The sequence below is a fragment of the Palaemon carinicauda genome, chromosome 13 (assembly GCF_036898095.1).
Source record: "Palaemon carinicauda isolate YSFRI2023 chromosome 13, ASM3689809v2, whole genome shotgun sequence".
NCBI classification, from domain to species: Eukaryota; Metazoa; Arthropoda; class Malacostraca; order Decapoda; family Palaemonidae; genus Palaemon; species Palaemon carinicauda.
The window spans coordinates 34,782,131-34,799,866 of NC_090737.1; the positions used below are offsets into that span (position 1 = coordinate 34,782,131).

General features: G+C 43.7%; 1 protein-coding gene across 1 annotated transcript in view; it reads right to left on the reverse strand.

Moving 5' to 3' along the window:
- Nucleotides 1-1,757: 1,757 nt before the first annotated feature.
- The window catches only part of LOC137652274 (protein RCC2 homolog), a 43,934-nt gene continuing 27,955 nt past the window's right edge, over nt 1,758-17,736 (reverse strand). Inside the window, exons 5-6 of the mRNA XM_068385565.1 lie at nt 7,267-7,623; nt 1,758-6,018 (exon numbers count right to left, since the gene is read on the reverse strand). Of these exons, the coding sequence (XP_068241666.1) occupies nt 5,848-6,018; nt 7,267-7,623 (528 nt within the window). The 3' untranslated portion in view covers nt 1,758-5,847. The remainder of the gene's footprint in view (nt 6,019-7,266; nt 7,624-17,736) is intronic.

Consider the following 17,736-nt stretch of genomic DNA (forward strand, 5'->3'; position numbering starts at 1 on the left):
TTTAACAGTAAATGAATAATATGTGATATGAAATGTTAAATACTCTGAATGAACAAGGTAAAACGACAGTGGAGGTCCTGTAGAGAGTGGGGTTCCCCTGCTGTATGGGACCGGAAAAGCAGCCATCAAAGTAAAGTAAAGTAAGTAGATAATTGTTTTCAGTTCTTTGTACAAGGGGAATGGGGGAAGAAAGTTTTGCAGTTTTCCCAATAACTGTAACCAACTGATTTTTCTCTGAAACCTGACTACTGTATATACACTTCTTGTCCCGGCTGCTATGACCTCACAAGTGTGAACTGGTAACGATGATGTCAGAATAACCAAGGAAGTGGGGCATTACTGCATTGTCAATAGGAGAACTTCAAGTTAAGTAGTCACGGCAGCAGCGAAAGTCCTTCTGCCAGACTATCACATCAGCAAGCTCAAGGAGGTGGTGGAACACTTTTTGTTTCAGGCAGAAAGTACAGCTCAGCGCTGGCAGTCTTTTGTCGGCCACCGTTCTTCGCTAGAGATTTGTACCTCATGAGTGCCTTAACAATAGAAATCTTCAGGGGTTTGAAGCATCACTGGTCAGCCTCCAGGAATCGTTCTTGCTCCAGTGGGGCAGGAGGCTCGAGACCATCATAACTGTTGGCTACAAAAGGAAAACTTCACCACAGGTCTTGCTACTCTTTCCCGTAACATACAACTGTTTTCAGATCTGACGAAGGAGGGGTGGGGCTCACCTGGAATGTGGTCAGAAGAAATGCATCTGCAGATTGACCTTGAAATGTAAGCAGCATTTCTAGTGCTGCAAATATTCCAAGAAGGTTTGAAGAGGCACTTGGTAATGTTGAGGAGAGACATCACCACCATAGTGGCTGATGTCAACTAGCAAGGGGGCACGGTCTTAAATCCCCTCTGCAAGCTGACGAAGCGAGTGCACATCTGAGCGACACTCAACGCTGTAGTTGCCAACCACGTACATTCCAGGCAAAAGGAATTCAATAGCAGACTTATTTAATTGCTTGGGGCAGGTTGTAGGGTCTACATGGTCCCCTTATCTCTACTGCATAGTAGAAAGGCTTCTAGTGGCAACTCAACAAAATGTGCATCGTTGCAGACCTATTGGCCATGTATGACTTTTCTCGGTTCAATGTGAGCCATTCACTAATCAACGTTTATTACACCAGGAGACAGGATAACACTGATGGCTTCCAGACACCCATATGCAGAGTGGTAATCAGTTAACACTTGTCAAGATCCTGAGAGATCTACACCCATGGCCCACACTCCTATGTCAGGTGCGTCTTCAGAAGTACCACCATTCAGTGAACTTGACGGTTGAGACTATCCAGCATCTCAAAGCAAATGGCATTTCTTGAGGCACTGCACAGATGTCTAGGTACCTGTGACGGTCAAATTTAGTTGAATATCAGGGAAAGTTTGTAATTTTCTGTGATTGGTGTTATATAAGGGATACCTCTTGGTCTGAGCATCTCTAGGGTAGATCTCTTCTTTCTTTGCCAAGAAAAGCTCCTCTCATTTGTTGCTGTCAAAGACTATAAACTAATAGTTTGAGTAACCCAAGCTCTTTTTCCATATATTCTTAAAACTTGTCAATCATATCACAGAATTCCTACCAATGTACCAATTTGTCTGAGTTTTTTGATAGATGCTGTAATAAATGTTGAATATCACAAAATTGACACGAGGACCAGTAAAAGATTTTTATGCAGCCTCAACTGTATTTCATTAATGGTAAATAAAAAGGACCATTAATATGAATAAGTGTAAAGTATATTTGGATTATTTTCTTACTCAAATGAAATAATTATAGAGTACCTTTACTCACAATAGCCTTATATCTAAAATACTAAAATGTAAAAATTTGGTGCAAAAAGAAAAAATCAATAAATTAACACCCTGAATCAGCGATACTGCAATTATAAAACTTGGTACAATCAAACTTATGTAATACTGATAAAAATGTGTCCATAAGAATTGCACCACTTATAAAAATAATTAGGTCGTGAAACTCAACCCCTTAGTTATTATCATTTTCATGAAACTGCTTTTAAATTCACATGCACATACTATACAATTAAATCTAAACCTACACTAGCTATGTGCTAAAAACTTGCAAAACTACAAAAGGTGAATGAATGTAACTTTCTTCGCTTTTAAAAAACTTTCTGAGAATCGATTTTTTTGAGATCAGTTTAATTGTAAACTTTCAATTTCTATGAAAATTAATATGGTTAACTTGTGTTTACATTTCAAACTTATTCTTAAGAATAAAAATTTTAGCACGAAGACTTAAATTGCACTGAAATCTCCACAACCAATTTAGACCCCGTTATAACAAAGTTTTATTTCACTGAAATAATGATAGTATTACATTATGAGGTAATGAAATGAAAGCAAAATGATTACCAAGGTAATATGGGTACTGAGCAAAATGCTGAAAGCCTTGAGACTATGACAGCAAGAAGGAGCATTATATAAAGACAGCTAGACTTGAGTAAAGACTATTCTTACATTGTACATTACAGTCAAGAAAAATAAGTTATTGTGAACCTTGCGATCTGACTGGCGAGCGAGGAGAAAACAAAGAAGGGCATGAGGTTAACACACGTAATAGTCCTGTTAAAACAGATTTTGATTAATTTGGTAACTTAACAGATGAAAATTTCCAATTTCCCCTAAGCTTCACCACCTGGAAAATTATATTTTTTTCATAATATCTTCACATTACCAAAGTATAATAAGAAAGGCTTGGTAACCTTTTTTTCCAAAAAATAAGCATACATATGCAAAACTGTGTATTGGAAGATCAAACACAAACTCACTTTCTGAAACTACTTAAAACTACAAAGGCACACATACACTTATCATTAACTCGCACTCCTGAGCAATTAATTGGGAAAGTGCCATAGTTCCCTTGGTGAAAACTGTCAACTTGTGCTTATTCACAACTATAAATCAATTTTACACTGGTATGTATGCCTTACATGGAGCGCCTATGCATTCTATTCTCAAGCATTGAAGAGTTAACACCTGCACAACAAAGTTATGCGGATGTACATCTTTACAAAAGCTGCTGAAATATCAAACATTCATTATTCATAAACAATGAACAGATTCCACATCAAAATATTTGTCAAAGGTACATGCTAATGCAAAATGCAGATTAGGAAAACAAATCTCCAAGAAATATAGTAAAGATGTTTTACATTAGACATGCAGTTGTCTGGTGTTCTAACTTTGAATTACTACTACTGTAAAGTAGTCTACATTTTTATTGTCATTTTACACATTTCAAGACTGAAATACTGTACACTCACTCAAGTTTTTAAAGATCAATACAAAAAGTCATTACAGTCTGCCCTTGACTAACTTTAAATATGATGTGATTTCTAGCAGCAAAATATTTGTCCACTGCTAATTTCATATAAAGAAAGCCAAGCTTTTTGAAAGATGTAAATAATACTTTTTAGGGGTTTCTTAAAATGTCAGGTACCTTTATATAAAACATTATAGCAGTTTCAATGGTTTAAAAAAAAAAAAAAAAAAAAAAAAAAGTCATCTACTGCGAACAAGTTCATTATTAAAAAATGGACCTGTCCTTGTACAGTTACTAAATATAGAAAATTAAATTGGTTCATCTAAATATGTTATGATTAAAAGACTTATTCATGCTATGCCTAAATGAATAAGTGAACTCTTGAATCAATTAAATTTGTGGATTCTCAAAACAAATGAAACCAGTCTTTCGTGAGTTCAAGAAAAAATATGAAGCAAGAGTAATTCTCCCAAGTAATGCATATGGTAATATTTTTCAAGGTCTCCCCTGGCTTAGTCAAAAGTCCTCATTAGCATGGGTGTTAACCTTTAATTTGACAAAGACATGAAAATAAATATTCTTGCTTACACCAATTTTCCAAAATAGCATACTAACTCTTAATAACTAAACAACAAAATGTGTTGAAATATGCTTATTTTTCAAAAAAATTTCATGCTTGCAGTCGACTGACCAACATTAAAATTTTGCACGCAAGTCTATTGGGAGTTTAGGTCTGACATGTACTAAGGGTGAAAGACTGCTTTCAGTGCGAGTCTTAGGGCAAACTGTAGAGTAATATTCAAATATTTTTTATTATTCACCTGAAAAATTAATTGGTTCATAAAACTAGTACAAGTATTACTTTTTTGCAGATAAACAGTGAATATAAATAAACAGTATGGGGAAAATTAAGAATATATAATGTACAGTACTGTATGCGTACATTTCTGCCTGAACAAAATGCGCTTAATAAGGAATAAAATTTGAATGAACTTGATAGTAACTGGAAAAAAAAAAATGCTAATAATAATCAAAATGCAGTTTTTAGCGAATAAAATGAAAAGAGCCTCTTTTAATATATACGTACAATGGAGAGAACAGACTGTTTAACACAACGTAAACTTTTGTAATGGCAGCATTCTCATTAACTCTTGTACACATTCAATGACCTGTTGAAGTTCACAGATGTGGACTTCAATAATGTCATTGTCTGAAATCACTGTCAATCTAAGAGAATTTCAACATGGAATGTATTAACAGTTCATATAAAATTTTCCAACACAAGTATAAATAAGACTAGCATAACAATGCCAGGAGACTGAATTTCAAGGTATAATATAAAAAAACAAGAGCACCAACGCCAATGGCCGGAGTTAGAATCCCATTTACTACATATGCAGGATAATCCTCAAATTTTCAAAACCAAACCTACTTACTATTCCTACTAAAGGAAACTTACATCACAGCAAATATTACGACTTATAAAATCTTGTTTGAACTAGAAAAGCCGGCACTGGATCCATAGGTTTTATATATAGTACTTCACTGCCTTTTCCCTCTTTAAGAACAAAGTTTTAGCAAAAATAAAATCAAATAAATATTGTCATAATTGTTTAAAAGACTACTACCTAGATATCAGTAGCACAATAAAATAAAAATTTATGTTCATTCTTAAGAGAAATATTTTCCTTTTATACATTTTGATCACCAAAAACTGATGTGCTACCTGACAACACTAGAATCAAAACTGGGAAATTGCTTTAATGATTTCAAAGAATAACCAAAAACAATTTTCAAACTAGCATAACACCTTAAATGAAATATAATCTTTTGAGAGTCCTGTCCTACTCCTGCGTTTGTGAAGTTTATGTCAATAGCAACACAGTATAACACATGCTTATGCACCTTGCTCTGAATCTCCTAAAAGGTAGAACTGAAAACCTAAATTGAATCAACATCCTACTTACTGGGTAATGCTGATGTCTTAAATTTTACCACAAACAGGTTTCTTTCATTAAGGTTATGAGACAGAACCCAACACAAGAATAAAACCAATTCACAAGCAAGATGGTATCATTAAAGAATTAACCAGAACACTGAGTTTAACAATTAACTCTCAAGGAGCTGGCCTGGAAAACTGAAATTCTCTTACACTTTGTCAAGTTTGAGGATTAGAAAAAGTGTCTTATTCAAGACAGAATACAGTAGTTAGTACCTCAAGTAAACTTCACACAATACTACAGTAAATCGAGTGATTCTTTGTATCATCAAAGAACATCATACAGTATAAAACTGGAAAAGTTAGTTCTGACTACCATGAGTTCCATTTTAGTCAGATCAATTTAAAGGAAAATTCTTAAGTATTAGAAATACTCTATTTTTGGTAAACATTTCACTTTGGAATTGTCAAAAAAGGTGATTGCCGCCATGCATAGATAAACACTATTATCTACCCATAAATTAGGACAATTTGAACACTTAACTTTCTCTTGATTTAAGTCACTAACATCGCAAATAATGGCTTACATGGTGACCTCCTTCAACTTAGAGAGAATCTCTTTATCCTTTTCAGTTTCATCTCGTACCAACATCAAAGTGTGACCCATCCCACATGTGACTTGAAAAACATGAGCACCTTCCAAAGGTTTGACTTCTTTTGGCTGAGTACTAGATTTGACATTTTCTCCAAGACCCTGTAATAACAATAAACAAGGTTAATTACCTACTAAATCTTTGGCACTACTTTAAATATAAAGCTCACCAATAAGATAATCTAGACTTATTCAACTATAACTATTTTGTTAGAAGGTTAAAAAAGTTTAAATATTACATTTACATATTGGAATTTGTTCTTATATTATTAAAAAAAAAAAACAGGAACTGGTATGTTATACATTAATAGACTCCTGTCAAGACCGAAGGCATCTAATACCCACGTGGTAATGAAGCCTGAGAAAAAATCTGGACCAGGCCAGTCAATAAAATCCTATGTAACTTCATTTAGCTAAGAATTTCATATAAACCATTAACTGTCACCTCATGTCCATGTTTGTGACTTCCGTTCATGGTTATCTACTTAAAGTTCACATTTTCTACACATAATCTGATCTTTGTGAGAATACAAAAGCAGTATTAATTATATCATATATTCATACATTTATGGTGGTTCTATGCAGCTAGTATTTTAGCTTCAGTGACCAATAGTCACTGATAAGCAAGTAATCTTTTGGCTAAGGTATGTGACAAATTGAGAAATAATCTTTGGGCTAAGATATGCATAATTAGATGAACGATCTAGAATCTAATGCAACTGGAAAAAAGGAGGCAATACAGTTGGAGGTTCAAGAGATGCTGCTAAGAAGAGACTTTTCTGCCACATTGTAAACTGCAACAAAAGCAGATTCTCTAGAGTAAATAGTTTCTTTAATGCTATTCATATTACTGTGATATACTATTCCCATTTATCTACTTCTACATCTTTAACTTCATCAGAAATTAAGAAAGTATTAAAAGTGAAAAGATAGTGGATTGCAACACATCAAATTTAGCACGAGCGAATCTTTTGATATTTAATATTCAAGACAAAGTAGAAGTTCCTTATTTTTTCCGGTACTTGATTTATGGATTTCAAGCTTTACTAGAGAGAGACCACCATTTGGTGGTACAATATACATTTTGTCAGCATTGAACAAGCAGGTCTGGTGTTTTTCTCTTCTTTTCTTTTCCTCACTAGAAACCAGCAACAACCCACAATACTCAGCTAACAAATCAGTACCTAATTTCCTGCCTAAAACACCACAGGCATGTTGGTATGTGAATCTAACACTGGTTACTCATGATTGTGGGTTGAATCCACTTACCACAGCACCCAGGGAATGTGATAAAATTTGTAGAATAGATTAATTTTTTTCTAAGAAACAGTGAAAGGAAAAACTGCTTACCAATTCTCCATACGTAGGCGAAGGACCCCAAGCTATTACACTTTCATCTGCAGCAACAACTATTGAGGTAGTTGAACAACCTACTGACCGAATATCCCAACCACACAAGTCTTGCAAGGGTTTAGGATACATATTAGCTTCTCCAGTTCGCTTGGTCTGGCCCCACAAGAAGGGACCTAAGAGACTGATTCCAATCGTGTATGTGGAGCCACAATAAATTTTGTTTACACCACGATTATGGCCATCAAAGTATTTTATCAACCGGGGTATATACTCATCTTTAGGCTCAGCATGACCCAATCTTCCATAACCACCAAAGCCCCATGAAAAGGCCCTCTTTCTAGCATCAACTACTACCTGAAATGAAGAATAATTACAATTAATCTGTGGAATAACTTTAGTTCACATGAATTAAATCCATAATTTACTAATAAAATATCCCTCATAAAAAATGAAATAACGTTGAAACTATTGCTTTGTAGTCATGGTTAAAAGTCTCAATTACATACATAACTAGAAAAGCCCTGTGAGATTGCAGACCTCCTTCACAGCAGCTTATTTCTCAAGACCAGCTTGCCTAAGGGTCGACATTTTGCTCAACCTCGACCTTTGACCTAGGATTTTTACCTCCTCCCAAATTTTTTGGCGGATGTAAAAAACATGTCAAGCAAGTGATGATTAATATTCAGAAAAACATCTCTCCAGGGAGAAATAAGCAAGTCAACAGGATCAATCTGATCGCTTGTCACAAATGTGTTTTCGAGATTCACAACAAAGTTAATATCTGGGTCTGTTACCATGTTTATCTACAGTCTAAGAATCAAGCTGACCACAAGGACAGTAGTTCCAAGAATATTGTAGCTTCATTACTTTTGGATGAAGGAGTCACATGAGGCTCAAATCTGGTCTGAGAGAATGTCATTAAAATAAACAAAAAATATTAAATACATAAACTAGAAAAGCACACTTGAGAGTGCAGACCTCCACCGTGGCAGCTTATTTTTCAAAACCAGCTTAACCTCTTACCTTTCCCAGAATCAATTTAGACTGTAGGTATATTTGAAGTCTGTGTGACAACCATGTGCAAACTTGAGGTTAAGGTTAATTTGGTCGACCTTGAATTTGACCTAGGAATTTAAAATTTGAATAACTTCCACATCTCAACTTCACAAATTTCAAGTAATTTGTGTTTTTCCTAACAGTACTTAACTCGAACTACTTTCTTAGGAGTATCTGGGATCTCAACCGACCAGAGTTTTGTGTAGTTTACCCTACTCCCGTTTTCTATGAGGGGCAACCTCAGGTGGTGTGATACGCGCCCTGAGGCGACCCCGGGTCAGAGAGCATGCTTGCTCAGGTCTCGATCCCCAGCAAGTTCTTGATAGCTTAGGTTTCTATGAGGTCCAGCAAGGCACTCGGGGAAGGATGGGTGGGCCATTACCCGAAAGTAGTTCGAGGTACGTACTGTTAGGAAAAATACAAATTACTTAAAATTTGTGATTTGTTCCAATACCGAGTACTTACCTCGAACTACTTTCTTAGGAGACTTATACCTTAGGAGGTGGGAGTGACCTTCATGACCTAGAGACCATGAGAAGTATATAAGAGGAACCTAGATAGGAGACTAGGTTCTGCTGACCCCAAGGAAAACACGAGAGAATTGGGAAAACTACGCACAAACCCACCTCTGCAAGAAATCCTAGGAGACATGTCCTTCCAACGATAGTGTATCCCATGGCAGTTTCAGGGGACTACTGGAGTCATTTCGGCAAGGGAACAGGGGAAGGAAGAACAAGGGGGGTTAAGAATGGAACCTGTGTCTCTTGGACTTACTACCCGCGGTTGTCACTGGGGCTACATATTTAAACCATTTGGAGCGCAGAAATGACGGGACCTATCGAGAACCCGTCTAGGGACTTCCTCGAGTAGTCCTTCAAGTAGTGAGCTGTGAAGGTTGACTGGTTAGACCAAGTACCTGCCCTCAGGATCTGGCCCACTGCCATATTTTTCTCAAATGCCAATGAAGTACTTAGACCCCTAATGTCAAGGGGTCTGGGCTTTCCTGGAAGGGGGACCTCTGCACTACTGTAGGCCCTGACGATCACCTGCCGTAGCCAGAAGGAGACAGTATTCTTGGAGACTGGCTTCTTCACTAGTCCCGAGGAGACGAACAGACTCTTGATCTCGGGTCAAAGTCTGGCTATCCTCTCTTAAGTATTTTCGTACTGCCCTGACAGGGCACAGCAGCAAGTCCCTCGAGTTGTCTGAACGAGGAATTGCCGGCACTGAGAACCCTTCAAACTTGGGATCCCAAACGGCTGGATTCTGAGTCTTTGCCACGAAGGATGGGACGAACCTGAAGGTAGCCTCACGCCAACCCTTCGAGTGAGATACCTCGTACGACAGTCCGTGCAACTCCCGATGCCAGAGCTAACAGAAAAACTGTCTTGAGGGGGAGTTCCTTGACCAAGATGTCCATTAGGGGTTCGAAGGGAGGTTCTGTCAGCATCTTCAGGACTCTGGTCACGTCCCACAGGGGCACCCTACTAGCTTGAGGGGGGCACGATTGTTCGAAGCTCCTGATGAGCATCGAGATATGTCTGGAGGCACCCAGGTCAATGCTCTTCAGGAGGAAGACTTGACCCAGAGCAGCCCGGACTCCTTTGATGGCTGGGATGGACATGTTTACCTCGTCCCTGAGATAGACTAGGAAGTCCGCTATCTCTGTAACGGAGGCCCTCAATGGTTTGATGTTCCTCGAGACGCACCACTTAGTGAATGTGGCCCACTTTGCCTCAGATACCCTGACATCCTTGCTGCCGTTCTCGAAGAATATCCTTCCTTCCTCAGGAGACGCTCGATAACCTCCACGCATGAAGGCGGAGGGACCGAGGGTTCTCGTGGATCCATTGAAAATGGGGCTGCCGGAGAAGGTCTGGCCTGTCCAGAAGGGGCCAAGGTGGAAGGCGCGCCAGTTCCTTTAGATCCGCGAACCACTCTCTCTCCGGCCACCGGGGCGCTACCAAAGTCATCCACAGGTTGTCCGCTCGCCTCACCCTGTTGAGGACCTGTCTGAGCATCCCGAAGGGAGGGAAGGCGTAAACATCGAGGTTGTCCCAAGGGTGCTGGAAGGCATCCTCAAACGCTGCTTCTGGATCTGGCACAGGAGAACAAAATACGGGGAGCTGTGCATTCAAGTCTCGTTACGAAGAGGTCCAACACTGATGATCCCCATTTCTGAATGAGGGTGTTGGCCACTTCCGGGTGCAAGGACCACTCAGATACTACCACTTGACCCATTCTGCTGAGGCCGTCGGCCAGGACGTTTCTCTTCCCTGGAATGAATCTTGCTGAGATCTTGATATGTTCCCCTTCGGCCCATTCCAGCAGTCTCAACGTGAGGCCGCACAACTCCTTCGATTTTAGTCCTCCTTGTTTCTTTATGTAGGCCACCACCGTGGTGTTGTCGCACATCAGTGCCATGGTGTTTCCCCGGAGCTGATGGACGAACTCTAGGCACACTCTTCGCACGGCCATCATCTCTAGTACGCTTATGTGCTGGTTTTTCTCTACGTCTGTCCAACTTCCTCTTGCTGTCCTGCCGAGGAGATGGGCACCCCACCCCTCCTTGGATGCGTCCGTGAACAGAAGCATCTCCGGAGGTTCGACTGCGAAGGGCATTCCCTTGAAGGTGTTCGATCTGGCGATCCACCACTCTAGGACCTCCTTCGTCTCCGGGAACACCGGGACCACCTTGTGGGGGGAGTCTCTCTGATTCCAGGTCTCCTTCAGGTTCCATTGGACTCCCCCGAGTTTGAGTCTCCCCTGGGGGACTAGCTTCTCCAATGACACGAGGTGGCCTATCAGTCTTTGCCAGTCCTTGGCTCTCCTGGGCTGGTCCGACAGGAAGGGCCGGAAGATCTGGTCCAAGTTGTCCAGTCTCTCCGCGGAAGGGAAAGCTCTCGCCAACCGGGAGTCCAGGACCATTCCGAGGTAGGTCATCCTGGTGGAGGGTATCAGTTGGGACTTCTCTAAGTTGATGATGATACCCAGGACGTTGCAGAACCGCAGGAGCTTCGCGCCTTGCTCCCTCAGTACTTCCCCTGAGGCTGAAAGCAACAACCAGTCGTCCATGTACCGAATCAGGCGGATGCCCTGTTCGTGTGCCCAGGCTGAGACTGTTGTGAAGGCCTGAGGGGCTGTGGACAGAGCGAAGCAGAGGGTATTGAACTGCAATGCTTGGGCACCCCATTTTACCCTTGGGTACTTCCTGCTGGAGGGGTAAACAGGGATTTGGAAGTACACGTCCTTGAGGTCTATGGACATCATGAAGTTCCCCTCCCTCAAGGCCGCTAGAACCGACTTCGGGGTGTCCATCTTGAAGTCGGTCTTGCACACGAACTTGTTGAGGGCTGAGAGGTCTATGACTGGTCTCCAGCCCCCTGTCGCTTTCTCCACCAGGAAGTCTGCTGTAGAACACCGGACCCGGGTTCTTGACTGGTTCTATAGCCCTTTTCGCCAGCATCGCAGAGACCTCCTCTTGTAGGGCCGTCCTTCTCAAGGGGTCCTTGGGTGCTAACCCCTCTGCCTGTTGATCTGAGAAGACTGAGACCAGGACGTAGTAGGGGCGTCTCTCCTGGGTTGACTAGGTGAGGCGCGAGGAGGATGGGAGGCGTCGGAGGGCGCCCTTCTATGGGTAGGTCTTCTCGCTGGAGGGGGTCTGGAGTCTCCCGTATCCTTCAGCTTCCTGACCCTCTCTACCGTCTCTTCCACTGCCTTCAGGGGGAAAACTGAGTCATCCCACAGGGGTAGGCTCCTCAGGAACCTCGCTTCTCTGTCGGGGAGCCTCCTTACGAGCTTGTTGAGTACCGTATCCCTTTTTCGCAGAACCCAATTGGCAGCCTGCGCGATGGATTGATACGAGAGAAACTTAAGGGCTTTACCTCCCGAGCTAATCAGCTCCTTCAGTAAGGCCTGGTTCTCTGGGATAGTGAGGTCGTAGGAGGACAGGAAGCCTACCAGCGTAGAGGCCCACCAATCCAGCCAGGAGGAAACGTTCACCAGGTCCTTGGCTATCTCCTCCATCATGGCAGCTTCTGAAGGCGAGATACAGATAGGGGCGGTAGTAGTCCTCTCTTCAGCTGCTCCTTGCCCCAGGATGGCGATTGCAGGTTCCACAGTACAGGGACCCGCACGATGCCCTTCAGGAAGGTAAAACCGGCTCTGAGATTTTAGGCCTTGAAAAAGCTTGGAGGAACTCTGGGTCTTGGGGGCTTCTGCATGGTTGGCCACGATCTTGTCCAGTGAGCCCTACCCAGGTTAACATCCCTAGCCAAAGGTAGGGCTAGCGAGGGTCTCCACTGCAACGGGGCATCAACCAGCCTGCTGAGGCTCGAGAGCCAGACTTCGTCGGAGGAGGGCTCGGGTTCGTCCAGTCTGTGATGCCTGCTAATGAGTACTATTACCCTCCTGTAGGCCGAAACTTCTGCTACTGAACCTTCTCCGTTGTCGTCCATTTCCTCCGTAGGACGTTCCGCTGCCTGTGACGGAGGTCGTCGCGGGGGGGAGGGGGGGGGAGACATCTTGGACTGGTCCAACTTCGGCGGCTCAGGGCGTAGCACGGGCATCGCCGTTGGGACGGAGGCCTCCGTCCTGGACTTATCCCTGCTTACGGAGGTCCAGGTAGATGCGGGCTTGCTCGTCGAAGGGAGTTGCTTGTCTCGTTCCTGCCGGTTCGACGTTAACTTGGAGGTCGGGACGCGGCTACCAGACCAAAGGGGCGACTCTCTCCGCTGGGCGGATGGAGTCGGAACCTTCGCGGACTTATGCCTGTCCGCTGGGACCTGAATAGACGACACTCTCCGTCGATCGTATCTGCCGCTGGATACGTACCTTACTGGTGAGCGAGCCCTGGGAGCCAGTTCGAGGGGCCCGGAACTGCTGACATCTCTAGAAGTTTGCTACGAGGGATGACGACCCATTCTTCCCCGGGGAGTCACTTCTCCTAAAGTTCCTCTTGGGGGATCTAGAGCGCCTACCCCCGTGGCGGGATCTGGAGTGGGAGCGAGAACGAGAACGTCTCCTGCGGGACCTCTCACGACGTCTCCTATGGTCCCTCGGGGCTCCGTCTTCCGAGGAGCAAGAGTAGGCTTCGACCGAGGAGCCCGATGACTTGCACGTTCTCACCGGCGGGCCCAACTCGTGCCGCGTTGTAGATGGGTCCACGCGTCGCTAGATGGAAGAAGAGGGCTGTACGAAGACGGACGGAAACGTAGCTGAAGGAGCTGGAGGGGAGCGTGGGAGTTCCTCGATGGGGGACCAGGTTTCAAAACCTTCCTCCATCCTCAACGGAGACCTGGAGGGCGTCTTCGGCGGGGACCACGCGAGGGAGTCCGACGGCAGCGAGCCTTCCTTCTCGGCGGAACCCTCGACCGCGGAAGCACCTGAAAAACATGCCCACGAGGCGGGAGAAGAGGTAGGCACAGTTTTTCCCCACATAGGATCATCTGAGGAGACGGGCCCTGCTTGCACCAGGATTCCGTCCCCCGAACACACTCCCGTCTCTCCCTCAGGCCCATCACTTGCCTGGAATGATGCCACAACACCACTATCCCGCAAATCAGACTCCTGGGGAAGGGCCATAGGCCTGTTCCCCGCAACCAACTTACCTCGTCCCCTACTCTGGGTAGAGGAAGGCGGCAGAGAGGCTCTGTCTGACGAAACGCCCGGCGAAGCAAGAGGAGAAGAGACGTTAGGCTTCTTAGGCGATCTCTTAGACGCCTTCTTCTTTTTAGTGCCGTAACGCACCCACTGCACCTCGTTCCAGGACTCGCACTCCAGACACGTGGCTGTAGGGAAACACACACTGCCCCTACACGAAGAACACAAGGAGTGCGGGTCAACTTCAGGTTTCGACAGGAAAGCACCACACAATTTACCAGCCATAGGCCCAGGACAACGGCAAGGATGCTCCATTACGCACTAGTAAAGCACCGCAGGAGACACAGGAACACAAGGGAAAGGGATAAGGGGGAACACATCGGTACCATGTGGTAACCGCGCGAGACACAAAGGGGGTTGGGGACACAAAGGGTCGCACTGGATAAGGAGACCAGAGAACTTACTGGGAATCGAGACCTGAGCAAGCATGCTCTCTGACCCGAGGTTAGCCTCAGGGCGCGTATCACACCACCTGAGGTTGCCCCTCATAGAAAACGGGAGTAGGGTAAACTACACAAAACTCTGGTCGGTTGGGAGGAGATCCCAGATACTCCTAAGAAAGTAGTTCGAGGTAAGTACTCGGTGTTGGAACAAATAACAATTAATACCCGAAAACTGTGGTCAGAAAGTTGTTCACAAACAAATAACCAAACAAACAAGGGCAAAAACATAACCTCCTCCCAACTTTGTTGGCGGAGGTAATAAAATCGCTTTCATCATTTCCAGAATTCCCTCTTTCCAGGTAGCCTATTCTAAACAGCACATTTTAGATGGGACTAAAGCGTAATTGCAATGGCCATGCAACACCCTGCTATACTGCTGTGTAACAAAATGAATGCTGTTTTATCTCTATCTATATACCAAGGCACTTCCCCCAATTTTGAGGGTTAGCCGACAAAAAAAAAAAAAAAAAAAAAAAAAAAAAGAGAGAGAGAGAGAGAGAGAGAGACCTTTCCTCTCTACGCTCCTCTCAGCCTGCCAAGGGATTCAACCGAGTTCGGCTGGTACTCAGGCTAGGGAGCCACAGCCCACCCTTCCCCGTTATCCACCACAGATGATGCTTCATAACGCTGAATACCCAACTGCTTCTACCCCCACCGTCATCCAAGGTGACTGGAGGAAGGAGCAGCGCCTATTGGAGCTGTCACAATCACTCACCATTCATTTCTATTTCTAGCAAGCGCTCTTGCTTCTCTCACATCTATCCTCCAATCACCCAGAGCTTTCTTCACTCCATCCATCCACCCGAACCTTGGCCTTCCTCTTGTACTTCTCTCATCAACTCCTGCATTCATCAACTTCTTTAGCAGACAGCCATTTTCCATTCTCTAAACATGGCCAAACCACCTCAACACATTCATATCCACTCTAGCTGCTAACTCATTTCTTACACCCGTTCTCACCCTCACTACTTCGTTCCTAACCCTATCTACTCGAGAAACACTAGCCATACTCCTCGGACACTTCATCTCAAACACATTCAATTTCTGTCTCTCCATCACTTTCATTCCCCACAACTCCGATCCATACACCACAGTCGGTACAATCCCTTTCTCATAAAGAATTCTCTTTACATTCATCCTTAACACTCTATTCTTTACCACTCCCTTCACTGCCCCCCAACACTTTGCATCCTTCATTCACTCTCTGACATACTGTACATCTGATCTGTTTCCACTCCACTTTTTGCTGCTACAACAGACCCCAAGTAGTTGAACTGATCTACTTCAAGTAACTCTCCATTCAACATGACATTCAATCTCGCACCAACTTCCCTTCTTGTACATCTCATAAACTTACTCTTACCGACATTAACTCTCAACTTCCTTCTCTCACATACCCTTCCAAATTCTGTTACTGATCAGCTAAGCTTCTCTTCCGAGTCTGCAACCAGTACAATATCATCCGCAAACAACAACTGATTTCCCCCCCCACATTCATGATCATTATCGTCTATCAGTTTCAATCCTTGTCCAAGGACTCGAGCATTCACCTCTCACCACTCCATCAAAATGACAAATTCGTAGATAATTTGTGTTTTTCCTAACTATACAAACCTTAGGTATTTAACAGGGGTATTACTTTCGGCGTAGCTGAAATGACGAGCCATTAATTTTTAACGAGGGTAAACTACCCACACCGCTAGATAGCAGGGGGTAGGGAGGGTAGCTTGCTACCACTCCCCCTCACACACCTGTGATTGAGCTCACTTTGCTTGGAGGTAGGACTTCAAGGGGGATAGGGCTGGCGGGCAAGTTTGGTTAAATCGCTAAGGTTTGTATAGTTAGGAAAAATACAAATTATCTACGAATTTGTCATTTGTTCCGTAACTGGAATACAAACCACGCTATTTAATAGGGGTGACTCACCCATAAGGAAGGGTGGACGTCCAAGCCAATCTGGGTTTTTGGCTTCGCCCGGGGGCTCCTTATCTGAGTGTGTTAGCACTCAAGGAATAAGGAGCCCCTCTCCTCGCAAAAACTTTGCTACGCAAGGTTCGCGGCCTACACAAGCTGTATGTGTAGGTATGTAGAAGTGTGACTTGTCCTGGTAAAGTTATTCCGAGTTCTTTAGATGGAAAAACTGTGCACTAGGACTTTCCCAATACCACCTTGTCAGGGTATGGGGACGCAACAGTAGTAATCTTAATACTAGATACACAAGGGAGCATGGTTTCCCTGCAGTGGTTTAAGGTTAGCTATGCAGAGAACCCAGGATGCTGCTTTCCCCAAGAGAGGGGAGAATGAAGAAAAGAATAAGGGCCAGTCAAGCCTTTTCATTCATGCAGACTAAAACCGGGTACCAATGCCCTCAACCTTCTGCTACATGTCCAATAGGAGCTTGAGGTTTTAAACCAGCTGTTGTGCAGCCACTACAGGACCGATAAGAAACGTATCGAGTTCCTGTGGGTCACGTCTTGCAGGTAGTGGGATGTGAACGTGTTCTGATGCTTCAACACCACAGCTTGAAGAACCTGCGTCACTGAGTAGTTTCTTTTGAAGGCCAGGGACATAGCTATGCCCCTGACATCATGAGCTCGGGGCAACGTGACGGAGGAGGGTCTGGATTCAGTGCATTGTCAGTGACCCTGCGAATCCAAGCTGAGATGGTGTTCTTGGTGACCGTCCTCTTGGTCCTTCCTGTGCTGACGAATAGTGCAGGCACACGAGGACGTGCTGCTGCTGTTCTCTTAAGGTACAGCCTCAAACTCCTTACTGGGCATAGTAAGAGATGGTCTGGGTCATTTGTTACAGTATGGAGACTAGAAATCCGGAAAGAGTCGAATCGAGAATCCGCTACTCCCAGGCTCTGAGCTTGACCGACTAGTGACAGAATTTGGAAGGGTGTGTGAGAGAAGGAAGTTGAGAGTTAATGTGGGTAAGAGTAAGGTTATGAGATGTACGAGAAGGGAAGGTGGTGCAAGGTTGAATGTCATATTGAATGGAGAGTTACTTGAGGAGGTGGATCAGTTTAAGTACTTGGGGTCTGTTGTTGCAGCAAATGGTGGAGTGGAAGCAGATGTACGTCAGAGAGTGAATGAAGGTTGCAAAGTGTTGGGGGCAGTTAAGGGAGTAGTAAAAAATAGAGGGTTGGGCATGAATGTAAAGAGAATTCTATATGAGAAAGTGATTGTACCAACTGTGATGTATGGATCGGAGTTGTGAGGAATGAAAGTGATGGAGAGACAGAAATTGAATGTGTTTGAGATGAAGTGTCTAAGGAGTATGGCTGGTGTATCTCGAGTAGATA